The sequence below is a fragment of the Monodon monoceros genome, unplaced genomic scaffold, assembly GCF_005190385.1.
Source record: "Monodon monoceros isolate NGI ecotype Baffin Bay Population unplaced genomic scaffold, NGI_Narwhal_1 Super_Scaffold_18, whole genome shotgun sequence".
Taxonomy (NCBI): Eukaryota; Metazoa; Chordata; class Mammalia; order Artiodactyla; family Monodontidae; genus Monodon; species Monodon monoceros.
Window position 1 is genome coordinate 42,189,722 of NW_021703774.1, and position 20,065 is coordinate 42,209,786.

At 36.1% G+C, this 20,065-nt stretch overlaps 1 protein-coding gene across 1 annotated transcript in view; it reads right to left on the reverse strand.

The window, feature by feature from the left end:
* Positions 1-20,065, reverse strand: part of PLA2G4A (phospholipase A2 group IVA) — a 153,025-nt gene that overhangs the window by 115,272 nt on the left and 17,688 nt on the right. The window contains exon 2 of the mRNA XM_029229716.1: positions 14,042-14,144. Coding sequence (XP_029085549.1) covers positions 14,042-14,074 — 33 coding nt within the window. The 5' untranslated portion in view covers positions 14,075-14,144. The remainder of the gene's footprint in view (positions 1-14,041; positions 14,145-20,065) is intronic.

Consider the following 20,065-nt stretch of genomic DNA (forward strand, 5'->3'; position numbering starts at 1 on the left):
AAAACTTCAATGTCTACTCTCACAATGGAATTAAACTAAAAATCAGTAACAGAATAATAGCTAAAAAAAATCACAAAGTACTTGGAGATTAAACAACTACTAAATAACATAAATGTCAAACAAGAAGTCTCAAGAGAAATTTTTAAATATTTGGAACTAAATGAAAATGCAACGACAACTTATCAAAGTTTAGCGGGATGCAGTGAAAGTAGTGCTTAGAGGGAAATTTACAGCACTGAAACATATGTGTGTGTGTGTGTGTGTGTGTGTGTGTGTGTGTGTGTGTGTATACATATATACATACATATATATGAAAGACCTAAAATCAATCATCTAAGTGTCTACTTCAGGAAACTAGAAAAGGAAGGGCAAATTAAATCCCAAGTAAGCAGAAGAAAAATTGTAAGAACTGGAGGAGTGAATAAAATTAAAAATGGAAAATCAATAGAGAAAATCAATGAAATCAAAATTTGAAAAGATCAATAAAATTGATAACTCTTTAGCAAGGCTAAATAAGAAAACAACAGAGAGAACACAAATTATAAATATCATAATTGAATGAAGGAAGTTCATTACAGATCATATGGACATTAAAAGAATAATAAAGGAACACTACGAACAATTCTAAGCCCACAATTTCAAAACCTAGATGAAATGGACCAATTCCTTGAAAGACAAAATCTGCCAAAATTCACACAAGTAGAAATAGACAATCTTAATAGGCCTATGTTTATAAAGAAATTGAGTCAAAATTTAACTTTTCAAAACAGAAAACACCAGGCCCAGATGGATTCACTGGTAAATTCTACCAAACACCTAAGGAAGAAATTATACCAATGTTCTCCAATCTCTTCCAGAAGATAGAAGTAGAGAGAATAGTTCCTAACTCATTCTATGAAGCCAGGTTTATCCTGATAACAAAACCATACAGAGGCACTGCAAGAAAAGAAAACTTCAGACCAGTATCTCTCATAAAGAAAGATATAAAAATTATCAACAAACTATTAGCGAATAAAACCCAAAAATGTATAAAAGGAATTGTAACCACAACCACATGGGATTTATCCCAGGTATGGAAGACTGGTTCAGCATTTGAAAAGTAATTATTGTAATCCATCACATTAACAGTCTAAAGAAGAAAAATCACATGATCATATCAATAGACATAAAAAAGTATTTGACAAAATTCAATACCTATTCATGATGAAAACTCTCAGCAACCTAAAAATAGATGGAAACTTTTTCAACTGGATAAAGAACACCTATAAAAATCCTACAACCAATATCATAGTTAATGGTGTGAAACTAGAAGTTTTCCTGAAAAGATCAAGACAAGGATGCCCCCTCTTACCACTTCTTTCAACATTGTACTGGATGTCCTAGCTAATGCAATAAGACAAGAAAGGGAAATATAAGATGTATGGATAGTGAAGGAAGAAATAAAACTGTCTCTGTTCACGGATGACATGATTGACTATGTAGAAAACCCAAGTGAATTGATTTTTAAAACTCCTGGAATTAGAAGTGATTATAGCAAGGTTGTAGGTTATAAGTTTAATATGCAAAATTCAATCTTTTTCCTATATACCAACAATGAACAGGTGGAATTTGAAATTAAAACACAATACCATTTACATTAGCATCACCCACACACACAAAAAAGGAAAAACTTAGGTATAAATCTAAAAAAAATGTACAAGGCCTATATAAGGAAAACTACAAAACTCTGATGAAGGAAAGCAATCAAGAGCTAAATAAAAAGAGAAATATTCCATGTTCATGGATAGAAGACTGAATATTGTCAAGATATCAGTTCTCTCCAAATTGATCTATAGATTCAAGGCCATCCCAATCAAAATCTTGGCAAGTTATTTTGTAGATATCAACAAACTGATTCTAAAGTTTATATGGAAAGACAAAAGACTCCAGAATAACCAACATAATGTTGAAGGAGAAGAATACACTTGTAGGACTGATGCTACCTGACATCGAGACTTACTATAATGCTACAGTAATCAAAACAGTATGGCATTGATGAAAGAATAAACAAATAGATCAATGGAACAGACTAGAGAGCCCCAAAATAGACCAACACACATATAGTCAACTGATCTTTTACAAAGGAGCTAAGGCAATACAATGGAAAAAAGATAGCCTTTTCATCAAATGGTGCTGGAAAAACTAGACATCCACATTAAAAAAAAAAAAAAAAAAGAGAGAGACAAGTAATATCTGAGCCTGAAAGAGAATAAGCAAATGTTCTTGAAAATCCAATTTAGGGATTAGCTTTCCCCACTAAAGAGAACTTTTCAATAATTATCATATATAATAGTACATACTCCCCAAATCATCTATGCTATTTTTCCATATCCTAGAAATTTAATACCACATGGGTTTTCAAATGCCGAAAAACTCCCTCATAGGATAAAAATGATTAGCAATTCTCACCTATTATTTAACATTTTTTGAAACTGTTACAAATGTATTCATACGTCAAATGTTTATTAATAACAGGTACAGAAGGATGAAGTTTTTATTAGAAGGATTCATTGAGTATGAACCATCTGTTACACATTCTAATAGATGCAAATTCTAATTTTCACAACCACCTTATAAAATAGATGTTATTATATGTACTTATAGATGAGTAAAGTGAGAGGTCAAGTAATTTCCCAGTATCTCAAAGACAGTAAAAGTTAAAACTGAATTAGAATCCAGTCTTCCTGTCCCCAAAGTCTTTACTCTTTCTATATTCCTTTACTTATAGAGAATAATAATATCAACATCAATACATAATAGCAAAAAAGGCTATTTCCATTTATTAAAGTTGTACAGATATTTACAATCTAGTGCATTATATCTGTAGTTGATCTAAAGTCTCTCTAGAGGAGACCTTCAAGATGGTGGAAGCGTAAGATGTGGAGATCACCTTCCTCCCCACAAATACATTAGAAATACATCTACATGTGGAACAACTCCTACAGAACACCTACTGAACACGGGCAGAAGACCTCAGACTTCCCAAAAGGAAAGAAACTCCCCACATACCTGGGTAGGGCAAAAGAAAAAAGAATAAACAGAGACAAAAGAATAGAGATGGGACCTGCATCAGTGGGAGGAAGCTGTGAAGGAGGAAAAATTTCCACATACTAGGAAGTCCCTTCACTAGTGGAGATGGGGGGTGGCGGGGGGCGGGGGAAGCTTCGGAGCCATGGAGGACAGCGCAGCAATAGGGGTGCACAGGGCAAAGTGGAGACATTCCCGCACAGAGGATCTGTGCTGACCAGCACTCACCAGCCCGAGAGGCTTGTCTGCTCACCCGCCAGGGCGCGCGGGGGCTGGGAGCTGAGGCTCGGGCTTCAGAGGTCAGATCCCAGGGAGAGGACTGGGATTGGCTGCACGAACACAGCCTGAACGGGGCTAGTGTGCGACAGCTAGCAGGGAGGGAGTCTGGGAAAAAGTCTGGAATTGCCTAAAAGGCAAGAGACCATTGTTTCGGGGTGCGCAAGGAGAGGGGAATCAGAGCACTGCCTAAACAAGCTCCAGAGATGGGTGTGAGCTGCGGCTATCAGTGTGGACACGAGAGACAGGCATGAAATGCTAAGGCTGCTGCTACAGCCACCAAGAAGCTTGTGTACAAGCACAGGTCACTATCCACACCTCCCCTCCCAGAAGCCTGTGCAGCCCACCACTGCCTGGGTACCGTGATCCAGCGACCACTTCCCCAGAAGAACACATGGCACACATCAGGCAGTTGCAACGTCATGTTGGCCTCTGCCACTGCAGGCTCACCCCACATTCTGTACCGCTCCTTCCCCCTGGCGTGAGTAAGCCAGAACCCCTGAATCAGCTTCTCCTTTATCCCCGTCCTCTCTGAGTGAAAAACAGATGCCCTCCGGCGACCTATATGCAGAGGTGGGGCCAAATCCAAAGCTGAGGCCAAGGAGCTGTACAAAGAAGAGAAAGGGAAATTCCTCCCAGTAGCCTCCGGAGCAGTGGATTAAATCTTCACAATCAACTTGATATACCTGTATCACTGGAATACCTGAATACACAATGAATCATCCCAAATGTGAGGCAGTAGACTTTGGGAGCAACTGTAGACTTGAGGTTTGCTTTCTGCATCTAATTTGTTCCTGGTTTTATGTTTATCTTAGTTGAGTATTTAGAGTTTATTATCATTGGTATATTTGGTTATTAATTTGGTTGCTCTCTTCCTTTTTATATATATAGATACAGATATAGATATTTTTTTCCTTTTTCTCTTTCTGTGAGTGTGTATGTGTATGCTTCTTTCTGTGATTTTCTCTGTATAGCTTTGCGTTTACCATTTGTCCTACGGTTCTGTCTGTCCATTTTTATTTATTTTTTTCTTTTCTTATTTATTACCTTTTAATTTTTCTACTTTTTAATAATATTTCTACTTTAATAAATTTATTTTATTTTATTCTTTCTTTCTTTCTCCCTTTTCTTCTGAGCCGTGTGGCTGACAGGGTATTGGAGCTCCAGCTGGGTTAGAGGACTGTGCCTCTGAGGTGGGAGAGCTGAGTTAAGGACATTGGACCACCAGAAACCACCTGGCTCCATGTAATATCAAATGACAAAAGCTCTCCCAGAGATCTCCATTTCAATGCTAAGACACAGCTCCACTCAATGACCAGCAAGCTACAGTGCTGGACACCCTAAGCCAAACAACTAGCAAGACAGGAACACAACCCCACCCATTAGAAGAGAGGTTGCTAAAATCATAATAAGCTCACAGACACCACAAAACACACCAACGGATGGGGTCCTGCTACCAGAAAGACAAGATCCAGCCTCACCCACCAGACCACAGGCACCAATCCCCCCCACCAGGAAGCCTACACAACCCACTGAACCAACCTTAGTCACTGAGGGCAGACACCAAAATATTGAGAACTATGAACCTGCAGCCTGTGAAAATGAGACCCTAAAAACAGTAAGCTAAGCAAAATGAGAAGACAGAGAAACACACAGCAGATGAAGGAGCAAGGTAAAAACCCATCAGACCAGACAAATGAAGAGGAAATAGGCAGTCTACCTGAAAAAGGATTCAGAGTAATGATAGTAAAGATGATCCAAAATCTTGGAAATAGAATGGAGAAAGCACAAGTAATGTACAAAAAGGACCTAGAAGAGCTAAAGAGCAAACAAACAATGATGAACAACAAAATAAATGAAATTTAAAATTCTCTAGAAGGAATCAATAGCAAAATAACTGAGGCAGAAGAACGGATAAGGGACCTGGAAGATAAAATAGTGGAAATAACTACTGCAGAGCAGAATAAAGAAAACAGAATGAAAAGAACTGAGGACACTCCCAGGCATGAAACGCACCAACATTCGAATTATAGGGGTTCCAGAAGAAGAAGAGAAAAAGAGAGGGACTGAGAAAAATATTTGAAGAGATTATAGTTGAAAACTTCCCTAATATGGGAAAGGAAATAGTTAATCAAGTCCAGGAAGTGCAGAGAGTCCCATACAGGATAAATTCAAAGAGAAATATGCCAAGACACATATTAATCAAACTGTCAAAAATTGAATACCAAGAAAACATATTAAAAGCAGCAAGGGAAAAACAACAAATAACACACAAGGGAATCCCCATAAGGTTAACCGATGATCTTTCAGCAGAAACTCTGCAAGCCAGAAGGGACTGGCAGGACATATTTAAAGTGATGAAGGAGAAAAACCTGCAACCAAGATTACTCTACCCAGCAAGGATCTCATTCAGATTTGATGGACAAATTAAAACCTTTAGAGACAAGCAAAAGCTGAGAGAGTTCAGCACCACCAAACCAGCCTTAAAACAAATGCTAAAGGAACTTCTCTAGGCAAGAAACACAAGAGAAGGAAAAGACCTACAATAACAAATTCAAAACAATTAAGAAAATGGGAACAGGAACATACATATCGATAATTACCTTAAATGTAAATGGACTAAATGCTCCCGCCAAAAGACACAGATTGGCTGAATGGATACAAAAACAAGACCCATATATTTGCTGTCTACAAGAGGCCTACTTCAGACCTAGAGACACATACAGACTGAAAGTAAGGGGATGGAAAAAGATATTTCATGCAAATGGAAACCAAAAGAAAGCTGGAGTAGCAATTCCCATATCAGACAAAATAGACTTTAAAATAAACACTATTATAAGAGACAAAGAAGGACACTACATAATGATCAAGGGATCGATCCAAGAAGAAGATATAACAATTGTAAATATTTATGCACCTAACATAGGAGCACCTCAATACATAAGGCAAATACTAACAGCCATAAAACAGGAAATCAACAGTAACACATTCATAGTAGGGGACTTTGACACCCCACCTTCACCAATGGACAGATCATCCAAAATGAAAATAAATAAGGAAACACAAGCTTTACATGATACATTAAACAAGATGGACTTAATTGATATTTATAGGACATTCCATCCAAAAACAACAGAATACACATTTTTCTCAATTGCTCATGGAACATTCTCCAGGATAGATCATATCTAGGGTCACAGGTCAAGCCTTGGTAAATTTAAGAAAATTGAAATTGTATAAGTATCTTTTCCGAATACAACGCTATGAGATTAGATATCAATTACGGGAAAAGATCTGTAAAAAATACAAACACATGGAGGCTAAACAATACACTACTTAATAACGAAGTGATCACTGAAAAAATCAAAGAGGAAATGAAAAATACCTAGAAACAAATGATAACACAGACACGACCACCCAAAACCTATGGGATGCAGCAAAAGCAGTTCTAAGAGGGAAGTTTATAGCAGTACAATCCTACCTTAAGAAACAGGAAACATCTCGAATAAACAACCTAACCTTGCACCTAAAGCAATTAGAGAAAGAAAAACAAAACAACCCCAAAGTTAGCAGAAGAAAAGAAATCATAAAAATCAGATCAGAAATAAATGAAAAAGAAATGAAGGAAACGATAGCAAAGATCAATAAACCTAAAAGCTGGTTCTTTGAGAAGATAAACAAAATTGAAAAACCATTAGCCAAACTCATCAAGAAAAAAAAGGAGAAGACTCAAATCAAAAGAATTAGAAATGAAAAAGGAGAAGCAACAACTGACACTGCAGAAATACAAAAGGTCATGAGGGATTACTACAAGCAACTCTATTCCAATAAAATGGACAACCTGGAAGAAATGGACAAATTCTTAGAAATGCACAACCTGCCAAGACTGAATCAGGAAGAAATAGAAAATATGAACAGACCAATCACAAGCACTGAAATTGAAACTGTGATTAAAAATCTTCCAACAAACAAAAGCCCACGACCAGATGGCTTCACAGGCGAATTCTATCAAACATTTAGAGAAGAGCTAACACCTATCCTTCTCAAACTCTTCCAAAATATAGCAGAGGGAGGAACACTCCCAAACTCACTCTATGAGGCCACCATCACCTTGATACCAAAACCAGCCAAGGATGTCACAAAGAAAGAAAACTACAGGCCAATATCACTGATGAACATAGATGCAAAAATCCTCAACAAAATACTAGCAAACAGAATCCAACAGCACATTAGAAGGATCATACCCCATGATCAAGAGGGGTTTATTCCAGGAATGCAAGGATTCTTCAATATATGCAAATCAATCAACGTGATACACTGTATTAACAAACTGAAGGAGAAAAACCATATGATCAACTCAATAGATGCAGAGAAAGCTTTCAACAAAATTCAACACCAATTTATGATAAAAACCCTGCAGAAAGTAGACATAGAGGGAACTTTCCTCAACATAATAAAGGCCATATATGACAAACACACAGCCAACATCATCCTCAATGATGAAAAACTGAAAGCATTTCCACTAAGATCAGGAACAAGACAAGGTTGCCCACTCTCACCACTCTTATTCAACATAGCTTTGGAAGTTTTAGCCACAGCAATCAGAGAAGAAAAGGAAATAAAAGGAATCCAAATTGAAAAAGAAGAAGTAAAGCTGTCACTGTTTGCAGATGACATGATACTATACCTAGAGAATCCTAAACATGCTACCAGAAAACTATGAAATTGGTAAAGTAGCAGGATACAAAATTAATGCACAGAAATGTCTGGCATTCCTATACACTAATGATGAAAAATCTGAAAGTGAAATCAAGAAAACACTCCCATTTACCATTGCAACAAAAAGAATAAAATATCTAGGAATAAACCTACGTAGGGAGACAAAAGACCTGTATGCAGAAAATTATAAGACACTGATGAAAGAAATTGAAGATGATACAAATAGATGGAGAGATATACCATGTTCTTGGATTGGAAGAATCAACATTGTGAAAATGACTCTACTACCCAAAGCAATCTACAGATTCAATGCAATCCCTATCAAACTACCTATGGCATTTTTCACAGAACTAGAACAAAAAATTTCACTATTTGTATGGAAACACAAAAGACCCCGAATAGCCAAAGCAATCTTGAGAACGAAAAACGGAGGTGCAGGTATCAGGCTCCCTGACTTCAGACTATACTACAAAGCTACAGTCATCAAGACAGTATGCTACTGGCACAAAAACAGAAAGATAGATCAATGGAACAGGAGAGAAAGCCCAGAGGTAAACCCACGCACATATGGTCACCTTATCTTTGATAAAGGAGGCAGGAATGTACAGTGGAGAAAGGACAGCCTCTTCAATAAGTGGTGCTGGGAAAACTGGACAGGTACATGTAAAAGCATGAGATTAGATCACTCCCTAACACCATACACAAAAATAAACTCAAAATGGGTTAAAGACCTAAATGTAAGGCCAGAAACTATCAAACTCTTAGAGGAAAACATAGGCAGAACACTCTATGACATAAATCACAGCAAGATCTTTTTTGACCCACTTCCTAGAGAAATGGAAATAAAAGCAAAAATAAACAAATGGGACCTAATGAAACTTAAAAGCTTTTGCACAGCAAAGGAAACCATAAACAAGACGAAAAGACAACCCTCAGAATGGGAGAAAATATTTGCAAATGAAGCAAGTGACAAAGGATTAATCTCCAAAATTTATAAGCAGCTCATGCAGCTCAATAACAAAAAAACAAACAACCCAATCCAAAAATGGGCAGAAGATCTAAATAGACATTTCTCCAAAGAAGATATACAGACTGCCAACAAACACATGAAAGAATGCTCAACATCATTAATCATTAGAGAAATGCAAATCAAAACTACAATGAGATATCATCTCACACCAGTCAGAATGGCCATGATCAAAAGATCTAGAAACAATAAATGCTGGAGAGGGTGTGGAGAAAAGGGAACACTCTTGCACTGCTGGTGGGAATGTGAACTGGTACAGCCACTATGGAGAACAGTATGGAGGTTCCTTAAAAAAACTACAAATAAAACTATCATATGACCCAGCAATCCCACTACTGGGCAAATACCCTGAGAAAACCATAATTCAAAAAGAGTCATGTACCAAAATGTTCATTGCAGCTCTATTTACAATAGCCAGGAGTTGGAAACAACCTTAGTGTCCATCATCAGATGAATGGATAAAGAAGATGTGGCACATATATACAATGGAATATTACTCAGCCATACAAAGAAATGAAATTGAGCTATTTGTAATGAGGTGGATGGACCTAGAGTCTATCATACAGAGTGAAGTAAGTCAGAAAGAGAGAGACAAATACCATATGCTAACACATATATATGGAATTTAAGAAAAAAAATGTCATGAAGAACCTGGGGGTAAGAGAGGAATAAAGATACAGACCTACTAGAGAATGGACTTGAGGATATGGGGAGCGGGAGGGGTAAGCTGTGACAAAGTGAGAGAGTGGCATGGACATATATACACTGCCAAATGTCAGGTAGATAGCTAGTGGGGAAGCAGCCGCATAGCACAGGGAGATCAGCTCGGTACTTTGTGACCGCCTGGAGGGGTGGGATAGGGAAGGTGGGAGGGAGGGAGATGCAAGAGGGAAGAGACATGGGAACATATGTATATGTATAACTGATTCACTTTGTTATAAATCAGAAACTAACACACCATTGTAAAGCAATTATACTCCAATAAAGATGTAAAAAAAAATGCTTGTGTACACAATGATTTATTATTTATAAAAGCCCCGTGGAACAGACACAGCAGGTACTACTCATACTTCATATGAAGCAGCTAAAAGTCAGTTTAAGTGCTCAAGAGCACGTAACTAAAGTCTGGAACTACCACTAAAACACTAGTTCTTTGATTACCTACACCAGTGTTTTTCCCCCCCACCCTGTGACCATAATAATCTAGAATAATAGCTTCCTACTTTTTTGGTAACATTTCCAGTCATCCTACAATGACCTTTTTCAAATATCCCTGTATTTTAGCAGGCAGTCATGCTCGCATACCCAGGTGGTTGACCTCAGTGTGGACACGAACTCAGTTTTCCGTGGATGTGGGACAGTGGCCCTCCATTGCGAATTGGTGGTGGGAAGAGCTCTAGATTTTTTTTCACTCCAGGGAAGTGACTCATCTTTTCAGAGTAAAAAGATGGAAATTTTTATAAGTATTTTATATTTGATCTATCTTTGCAAGATTGATATCTTCCTGGTCCAAAAGAACTTCAGTAGATTCTGGAGACACAAATACACAAATACCCTTCAGGATGGAAAGTACCTCAGAACAACTCTAGACATATGGGAACTGCATTGTGCCCTATATATATTACTCCATTTTCTCCTACATTCTTAAAAGCTGGCACCATTGGAAACAAGAGAACTCGCTGCATCAGCCCACACGATTCTCCAACATGTCCCTGCATTACAGGTGTGGTGAGGGTGAGTCCAATCTTCACCGCCTTGAGGCAGCCAAAACTGTGTCGACCTGTCTGGCACCCTTCATTACTAGTAAGTTGGCTTAGTTTTCCCCAGCTTTCCTTTGTAATAAAAGTATTCTCAGTTATATATTTTGAAAAGTATCCTTCTGTGATAACTAGGGCAGGAAATTTTGTCACTAGAAAAATTTACACACACACATGCACAGTTTTTTTTTCACAAACACACAGCAAAAACAAGCATGAATGAAAGTATAAAGCTCTTAGGGCCCTCTCATTGAAAAGGGCTATACACCGGAACGCTAAATGATTGTTCAATTCTGATGCTGGAGAAGGTCAAGGAAAATGTGTTACAGATATGTGGTTTTAGCATGCTTCATCATATTAAGATGCCACATAGGTAATTATTATGGCCTAAATATTTGTCTATAGTTAACCAAATTTGCAAGAAAAGGTGACAGAAATGAGTCTTAAAACATCCAGATGCAATTTGGTTTTAAACATGCTCTGCCGTGTTAAAAAAAGGAACTAAATGGCCTGTTAATACGGCCATCTGACATGAGACATGTGAGGCCTGCATAGCAGTTAGTAATAAGGCCTGGTCATATTAGACAGAAAAGTGAAGGTCATTTGAAATAATAATTTCTTTGAAATGTGTTATGCTCCAGCCATACCGAAATTCTTTCATTTCCTTACAACATGTACTTTCTCACCTCCAGACTACTTCACATATGCTTTTCCCAATCCAGAAAAGTCATTTTCTCTCCCTTCACCTAACTTCTACTATACCTTCAGGTCTGTGCTTCCATGTCACTTCCTTTAGGAATTCCAGAAGGATTCCTGTTATTAGTTATTCATGTTGTATATTCCCAGAGTAATCTTCATTGTTCCTATCAGAGCCCTTAAAGTTATTATAAATTATTTTTCTGCTAGACATAAGCTCAGTTCAAGGATTATTTTGATTTCCCAGTGCCTACTGACAGGGAGTAGTACATAATGGGCATTCAATAAATGGTGATAAGTGCTCAGAAAAAAATATTAAAATAGATTTGGAGATAAACTGAATTGAAAGTATAAATGTTAAGATTTAGAATTATTATTGGTCTTTATCTCAAGCTCAGGGCTATACACCTTAATCTTATCTTCCTTCTCAGTTTCAAGTGCCAGATTTCATGTTAAGGTTTAAGAATGAACACTTTGATTGAATTCTCTGAGTTACAGAAATTATCCATCTCTCTTGAGGTGGTAGGGTAAGAAAAAACTAATCTGCACCTACCCTCAATGTTAAAATTCATCTACAGAACACCATAACGGTGGAAGGAAAACTGGAATTATTCACTGATAACAGGAATGTGTAAGTTGAAAATCTAAAAAAACTTCAAACTATTAGAATAAAGAAATTCTGTAAGTTCACTGGATCTATAAAAAACACTTGTATTTCCATGTAAATACAACGTTAGCTTTTTAGTTTCTAGTGAAACATTAGTTTAACATTAGTTTCATGATTGTAAATAGATTGGAAGATTCAATATTACTATCATGTCATCTCTCCCCTAATCCATCTACAGAATAATTTCAGTATTAATAAAAATCCCAGCATTTGTGTGTGTGTGTGTGTGTGTGTGTGTGTGTATATTGACAAATTGATTTCAAAACCTGTATGGAAGTGCAGAGGCCTAAGAAAAGCCAAGACAATCTTGAAGAAGAAAAAGTTGGAGGATTCACACTACCATATATAAAGACACATTTCAAAGCTATAGACATTAAGATAGATTGGTACTGGGGCAAACAAAGACTAATAGACCAATAGAAAAGAAAAGAAACCAAGCCACACACATATGGTTGCCTGATATTTAGCAAAGGTACCATTGCCATTCGGTGAGGACATGAGGGTTATCAGTAGACTAGATAAATAGTTTGTGGTATACTGTATCAGATAATGAGATACTACAAGGCAATGTAGAAGTGTGGAATTCTGCTACTCACAATAACATGAATGAATCTCGCAGACAAAATGTTGAATGCAGGCATCTACATGAGGGTCAAGAACAGGAAGCCTGATCTTTGGTAATAGAAGACAAATATTGGTTAGTTTTGTGGAGTTTATTGACTGGAAGGGACATGAACAACTCTTCTAGGGTACTTATAATGTGTGTTTTTATCTGTATGATGGTTTCATGTAAAAATCCATCAAGCTGAACAATTAAAATTTATGCACTTTATATATGCTATGCCTCAGTTTAAAAAAGGAGTCAAACATTAAGAGAAGCTTGCAAAAAAAAAAAAAAAAAACTTTTAAGGAGTTTTAAGAAGAGGAGAATGACCAACAGAGATGGGGATGGGGGAGGGGACCTGAAGAATCCATTTGATTCAGCACCAAAGAGGCCCTTGATGAGACCTTTCCATAAAGTGGAAAACCTGAGTCCAGTTTTCAATGATTCAAGCTGTGAATGGAAGAAAGAACTACAAAAAGTTATAGTACATTAATCCTTGCTATCCAAGCAGGGAAAGAAAGAGGATGGCAGCTCGAAAGGGCTGTAGGGTAAGAGAAGAGTGTTTCATTCTGAATAAAAATGAGGCTTTGTATTATTCCTTAACATCCATAAAAACTATTTCTAGTCCATATAAATCTAACTGGATCTCAAGTGTTAAATTCAGCAAAGAAATTTTTCTCCTCTGCTTTTTTGATCAGAAGAAAGAGTGTACACTTCCAACGGAGTTTGGAAAATTACATACCAAAATTTGAATTATTCAACTTTTTATTAAAAATTGTCCACCTATAAAAGAGTTCACTTAAATACATCTAACTAAGGGAGAGTTTACAAAATTAATTACTCTGAAAATGCACACCAAAATATAGCCCTTAACTCAATAATTATTTTATCTTCCTCTGTCAATTCATGTGAAGTGTGCAGGCTGATAACTGCTGAGTGATAACTACACTTTTTACTGTTCCGTGAATGTTCAATACTGTTACATATATTTTGGTATTTTTTCCCTCCAAGTCCCTCTTTTCTGTAAACTTACAGTGATAAAAAGAGGAGATGAGTTACTTTTATTACAGATTCTACCTTATTTGAAACACACTAAGTTCATATGATTTTCATAAAAAGTCCAAGGCTTTTCATAGAGTTTTATACTTTACTAGCAACATCAGCAATACTCATGCACAAAAGTATGTCTGCCCCCTCCCAGAAGAATATATAAACAGTAAATGACTTACTATAATGTGCTGATAAGGATCTATAAATGACATGTTGATTTCAATTACAGGAAATCTCTTCACACTTCAAAAGTCTTCTCTGGCACTCTAGCTTCTTTAAAACCTACAAAATAAACAATCCTTATTGTTAAGCCTTCTCTTGGATGTATTCCCAAGATTTAGATGATAATGGGTGTGAACCTTAGGAAGTAAAACTCTACCCAAGGGGACCAGTTAGATTGAGCTCCTTAATTGTTTATACGCATGGGTATATTCACATAATTTAGGAAAGGATAAACATATTCTGATAGTACTTCTTAATTTCCATATTTCTTGTTCAAATTTATTCTGTGAGTAATTATTGGGAAACTCCAGGATTTTTTTTTTTGCATTTGCCAAGTATTTCATGAGAAATATATTGAAATTACAGAAAATTAAAATTGTTTTTGTACTATTTATAATTAAAAAATCACATGCCACTGTTTGTTTTCTTAACTGGATCAGTATTACACAATAAAAAAGGAAATTTTTCACTTTAGATATTTGTTAAGAATTTTTAAAACATATTCATGTTAAATTTCAATTTTAATGCTGATGTTTTAAAAGAAATGTTTGCTCATTCTGAAATACCAGTTTAACTTGAAAGCAGCTAAATGAAATATTAAACAATTAGAAACAGTGCTGTACAAAATGATGGAAACAAGCAAAAAGTGGAACTAGAGAATAATCTGAGACCTGATCTCTGGAAAGGAGCTAACTATAGAAGGTGAGGCGGAATGAATTTAGAATATAGTGTTCCAGGCGGGCAATTTGAGGAACTGAGAGAAGACAAGTGGCTGGTGAATGGTGAGCAATAGTGAAAATGGCTTATGATGAGTTTGGAAATAATAGTCATGGACAGATCATGTAGAGCCTTGTAGGCAACTGTTCACTAGATATAGCTCACCCACTCTCCAGGACACAGCTTAAATGTCACCTTGACAGAGAAGCCTTCCATGACCTTCAGAATACGTTTGGTCTGCCTGTTACTGGTTCCATTTATACCTTGTACTTCTCTTTCAAGCCTTTCATTCCACTTATACAATGTCTGCCTTTCCTGAGAGAATTAAAGATGCATAAATTTGGTGACCACATTTATCTTGTTCAAAGAGTTATCCATCCCTACTGCCTAGCGCTATGCCTAAAAATATAGTAGGTTCAGGATAAATATTTGTTGGATAGATGGGTGGATGGATGGATGGATATTACATTATGTCAGGTTTACGTATGAAGGAAATTCACAGACTAGCACTGACACTCTCTTTTGATGTCTCTCTTTTTCACTCCTAACTATCCTTAACGTCAAAGGATGTTAAATATCACTCTCTAATTTAAAAAAAAAAAAAAAAGCAGAATAAGTGAAATTCCAGAAGGTGTAAGACTAGTACTCAAAATGTTTAGAGCAAGTTTGTTACTGGCGCCCAAAGTTTGGTGTCAGCAACTTTATTTCCTCTTCTCATTTCTAGCAACTCCATTCATAACCCCTGTGTTTACCACCCAACTATTCACCACTACTACTGTCACTACCATATCCTGCATCAAGACCTGGATAGAGGCTCTCTATATATTAAAGCCAAAAGTGGGAAGCATGTGTATAACAGCTAACTGCCCAGGTCTATTAGGTTAGAAACTACAAGGCAAATAGATATTTAAAAACATCGCTCATGGCACTTTATCCTAGAGCAACATCCTTTTGTTCTTTAAATCCATTCAGGGATATCTCTTTTCCTACCTTACTAAGCTTAAAAATAAAAACAAGAATGGAAAATAACTGAGCTGATACAGAGTCTGAACATTGTAGGGGAAGACTCCATAGAGCAATCAGAGGAAAGTCACTAAAACAAACAAATAAACAGCAACAGTAACCTTCCCAGAGAAAGGATCAGAATCCATGAGTTGCTATAATATATAATCTAAAATATCCAGTTTTCAGCAACAACAACCACTAAAAACAAAAACAGGAAATTGTGACCTCATGAGCCACACACAGGAAAAAAAGCAGTCAATAATAACTATCTCTGAAGGACCCCAGATTATGAACTTAAGAAATATTTCACAGCATCTGTTATACGTTCACAGAACTAAAGGAAAGCATGAATTAAAGGAAAGTATGTTGCAATAACATATCAAATAGAAAATAGCAATAAAGAAATACAGACATTAGAAAAATAGCCAAACGGAAAATCTGGAGTTAAAACATAACTGAGGACTTCCCTGGTGGCGCAGTGGTTAAGAATCTGCCTGCCAATGCAGGAGACACAGGTTTGAGCCTTGGGTGGGGAAGATCCCACATGCCACGGAGCAACTAAGTCCATGCACCACAACTACTGAGCCTGTGCTCTAAAGCCCACGAGACACAACTACTGAGCCCGTGCGCCTAGAGCCCGTGCTCTGCAACAAGAGAAGCCACTGCAATGAGAAGCTCACGCACTGCAATGAAGAGTAGCCCCCGCTGGCCTCAACTAGAGAAAGCTCACACGCAGCAACGAAGACCCAACACAGCCAAAAAATAATAATAATAATTAATTTTAAAAATAACTGAAAAATTTATTAGAGAGGATAAACAGATGTGAGCTTGTAGAAGAATCGGTGAATTGAAAGGTGCCTCAATAGAGAGTATTCAATCTGAAGAACAGAAAAATAAAATTAAAATAATGAAGAAAAATAAACAAAGCCTCAAAGACTGGGGACAACATCAACTACACTAATGTATATGCAAGTGGAATCTCAGAGGGGAGAGAAAAAAAGGAAAGAAAAAATATTTGAAGAAATAATGGCTGAAAATTTCCCAAATTTGATTAAAAACATGTTGAAAAGCTCAACCAGTTCCAAGTGGGAAAAATACAAAGAGATCCAAACCTAGACATATTCTATCTGTTGAGTTCTATCTGTTGAGTATCCAAGACAAAAATAAAATCTTGGAAGTTACAGAAGAAAAAAGGTTCATCATGTACAAGGTAACCAAAATAAGATTAATAGATGACTTCTCATCAATGGAGCTTGAAGGCAATTGGATGACATATTCAAAGTGCTGAAAGAATAAAACTGTCAACCAAGGATACTATATCCAATAAAATTATCCTTCAAGAAAAGAAGAAAAAAAAAAGACATTCCCACATCAATACAGACTGAGATAATTTTTTTTGCTAGGAGATATGCATTACAAGAAATAGTGGAAAACATTCAGGTTGAAAGGAAGTGACACCAGATAGTAACTCAAATCCACACAAAGAAATAGAGAGCACTGATAAAGGTAAGTATATAGAAAATTTTAAATGATGGTATAAATACATATATTTTTCTCTTCTCTTAACTGATTTAGAAGTCAATTACATAAAATAATAATAAAATTGTGTTGCTGGACTTAAAGATGTAATATATATGAAAATAATAGTACAAAAGGGGGAAGAAATTGGGGTTATAACAGAGTAAGGAAAGAACACAAGATGGTAATTGAATCCATAGGAAGAAAGAAATTGTAAATAAATACATCAATATAAAATATTTTATAAATACAATTTTTCTCTTTTCTTCTTAATCTTCTTTAAAAGAAATGGAATATGTAAAGCAATAAATTACAATACTGTATTGTTGGGTTTACAACATATATAGAATTAATATATATGATAATAATAGCACAAAGGAGTGGGGAGGGATTGGAACTATGTTAGAGCAAAGTTTCTATATTTTACTGGAATTAAGTTATTATTTGCATAAAGTAGATTGTAATAAATTAAGGTGCACCTAGAAATAATTCCTAGAGTAACCACTAGGAAAATCACTCAAAAATATAGTTAAAACATCAACAAAGGAACTAAAATGGTCTGCTAGAAGATACCAACTTAACACAAGGAACAGAGGAACAAAAAAAGAAATGAGACATATAGAAAACAGAAAGCAAAATGGCAGAGGGAAATCCAACCATAACTATAATATAGTAGTCCCTTCTTATCTGCTGTTTCCCTTTCCAAAGTTTCAGTTACCTGTGGTCAACTGAAGTCCAAAAATATTAAGTGGAAAATTCCAGAAATAAACAATTCATAAGTTTAAAATTTTGCACTGTTCTGAGTAACATGATGAAATCTCATAATATCCTGCTCCATCCCACCCGAAACATGAATCATCCCTTTGTCCAAAGTATTCTACCCATTAGCCACTTAGTAGCCATCCTGGTTATAAAACTGACTGTTGCAGTATCTCAGTGTTTGAATTCAAGTAACCCTTATTTCACTTAATAATGGTCCCAAAGCACAAGAGTAGTGATGCTGGCAATTCGGATATGCCAAAGAGAAACTGTAAAGTGCTTCCTATAAATTAAAAGGTGAATGTTCTCAACTTAAGAAAAAAAAAATTGTATGCTGAGGGTGCTAAGATCTACAGTAAGAAGGAATCTTTTATCTGTGAAACTGTTAAGAAGAAAAAAGAAATCCGTGCTTGTTTTGCTGTCACACCTCAAACTGCAAACATTACTGCTACAGTGCAGATAGGTGCTTAGCTAAGGTGGAAAAGGTATTAAATTTGTACCATAAAATACTTTGAGAGAGACCAAATTCATATAACTCTCATTACATATATTGCTATATTGTTCTATTTTATTATTAACTATTGTTGGTAAACTCTTACTGTGCCTAATTTATAAATTAAACTTTATCATAGGTATGAATAAGAAAAAACATAATATATGTAGGATACAGCATACCTGAGATTTCAGGCATCCACCAGGAGTCTTGGAACATAACCACTGCAGATAACTATAATATTAAATGTGAATGAATTTTACCCTCCAATCAAAAGGCAGAGGTTGTCAGGCTCGATAAAATCTAATACATACAAAAGACTAATAAAATCCAAATAAGGTTTGTAGTTTAGTTAATATCATTCTACCAATGTCAGTTTCCTGGTTTTGATAATGAACTATGGCCATTCAAGATATTATATTTGGGAAATCTGGGTAAAGAATATATGGAAGTTTTTTTGCAATTTTTCTTTGATGTGGACCATTTTTTTAAAGTCTTTATTAAATTTGTTACAATATTGCTTCTGTTTTGTGTTTTGGTTTTTTGGCTGTGAGGCATGTGGGATCTCAGCTCACTGACCAGAGGTCAAACCCACACCCCCCACATTGGAAGGCAAAGTCTTAACCACTGGACTGCCAGGGAAGTTCCATATTTTTGCAATTTCTTACCTTAAATTATTTCAAAATAAAAAATTAGTTTAAAAGTCCAATACACAAGGATAGATGTAATTTATATGAACAATTTTCATTCCAAAGTTATGTTCAAAAGAAGTAACAAAGGAGTCATATGGGAAAATTATTGGGTAAGGTTCACTTTCTTCAGAATAAAATCATTGGTCATTATTGCCAGACAGTGATGACATTTTCAGTCCCAGTTACAAATAGGCACCCATTCATCCTTTTTCCCCCTAAACTGTTAATAGTAACAGTAGGTATTTTAGGTTCTGTGAAATTAAGGCATTTCTGTCCACCTAGCCACATTAAATACCAGGAAAATATCTTCCCCCAAACAACTAGCTTAGCCTAGAAACATTATTGCAACTAATTTGCATAACCACTATCATGAATGATGTATCATGAATGATATCATGAATGAATACTCATAAAACAGCAGTTTTGGGTTTTTTTGTTTTTTATAACTAAGCTGAATAACCAGTCTTTGTGAGTATACAGTCTTTTAAGTCTGAAGCAAGAGATATGAAGCTCATAATTTCTTTTTTTTTCCTTGGCTGCCCTGTAATTAGAAACTTCCAGAACACTAATGAAAGGGAAATGCAGATACACTTTTCAACACACACTTGCCTGTGCAATGCAACTGTTGACTTTCAGTGAATGCTTCATATTGTGTGGTCTGTCCAAAACCCTGTTAGTCACGTTATCAGGGCAAGATGGACTTCTCTGGGAAAGGTGAAAAAAAACAAAAAGACAAAAAAACAAAACACAGACTAGAGTGTTTTGTCATTCTCTTTCCCTGCCTAGAGTTACAGGAC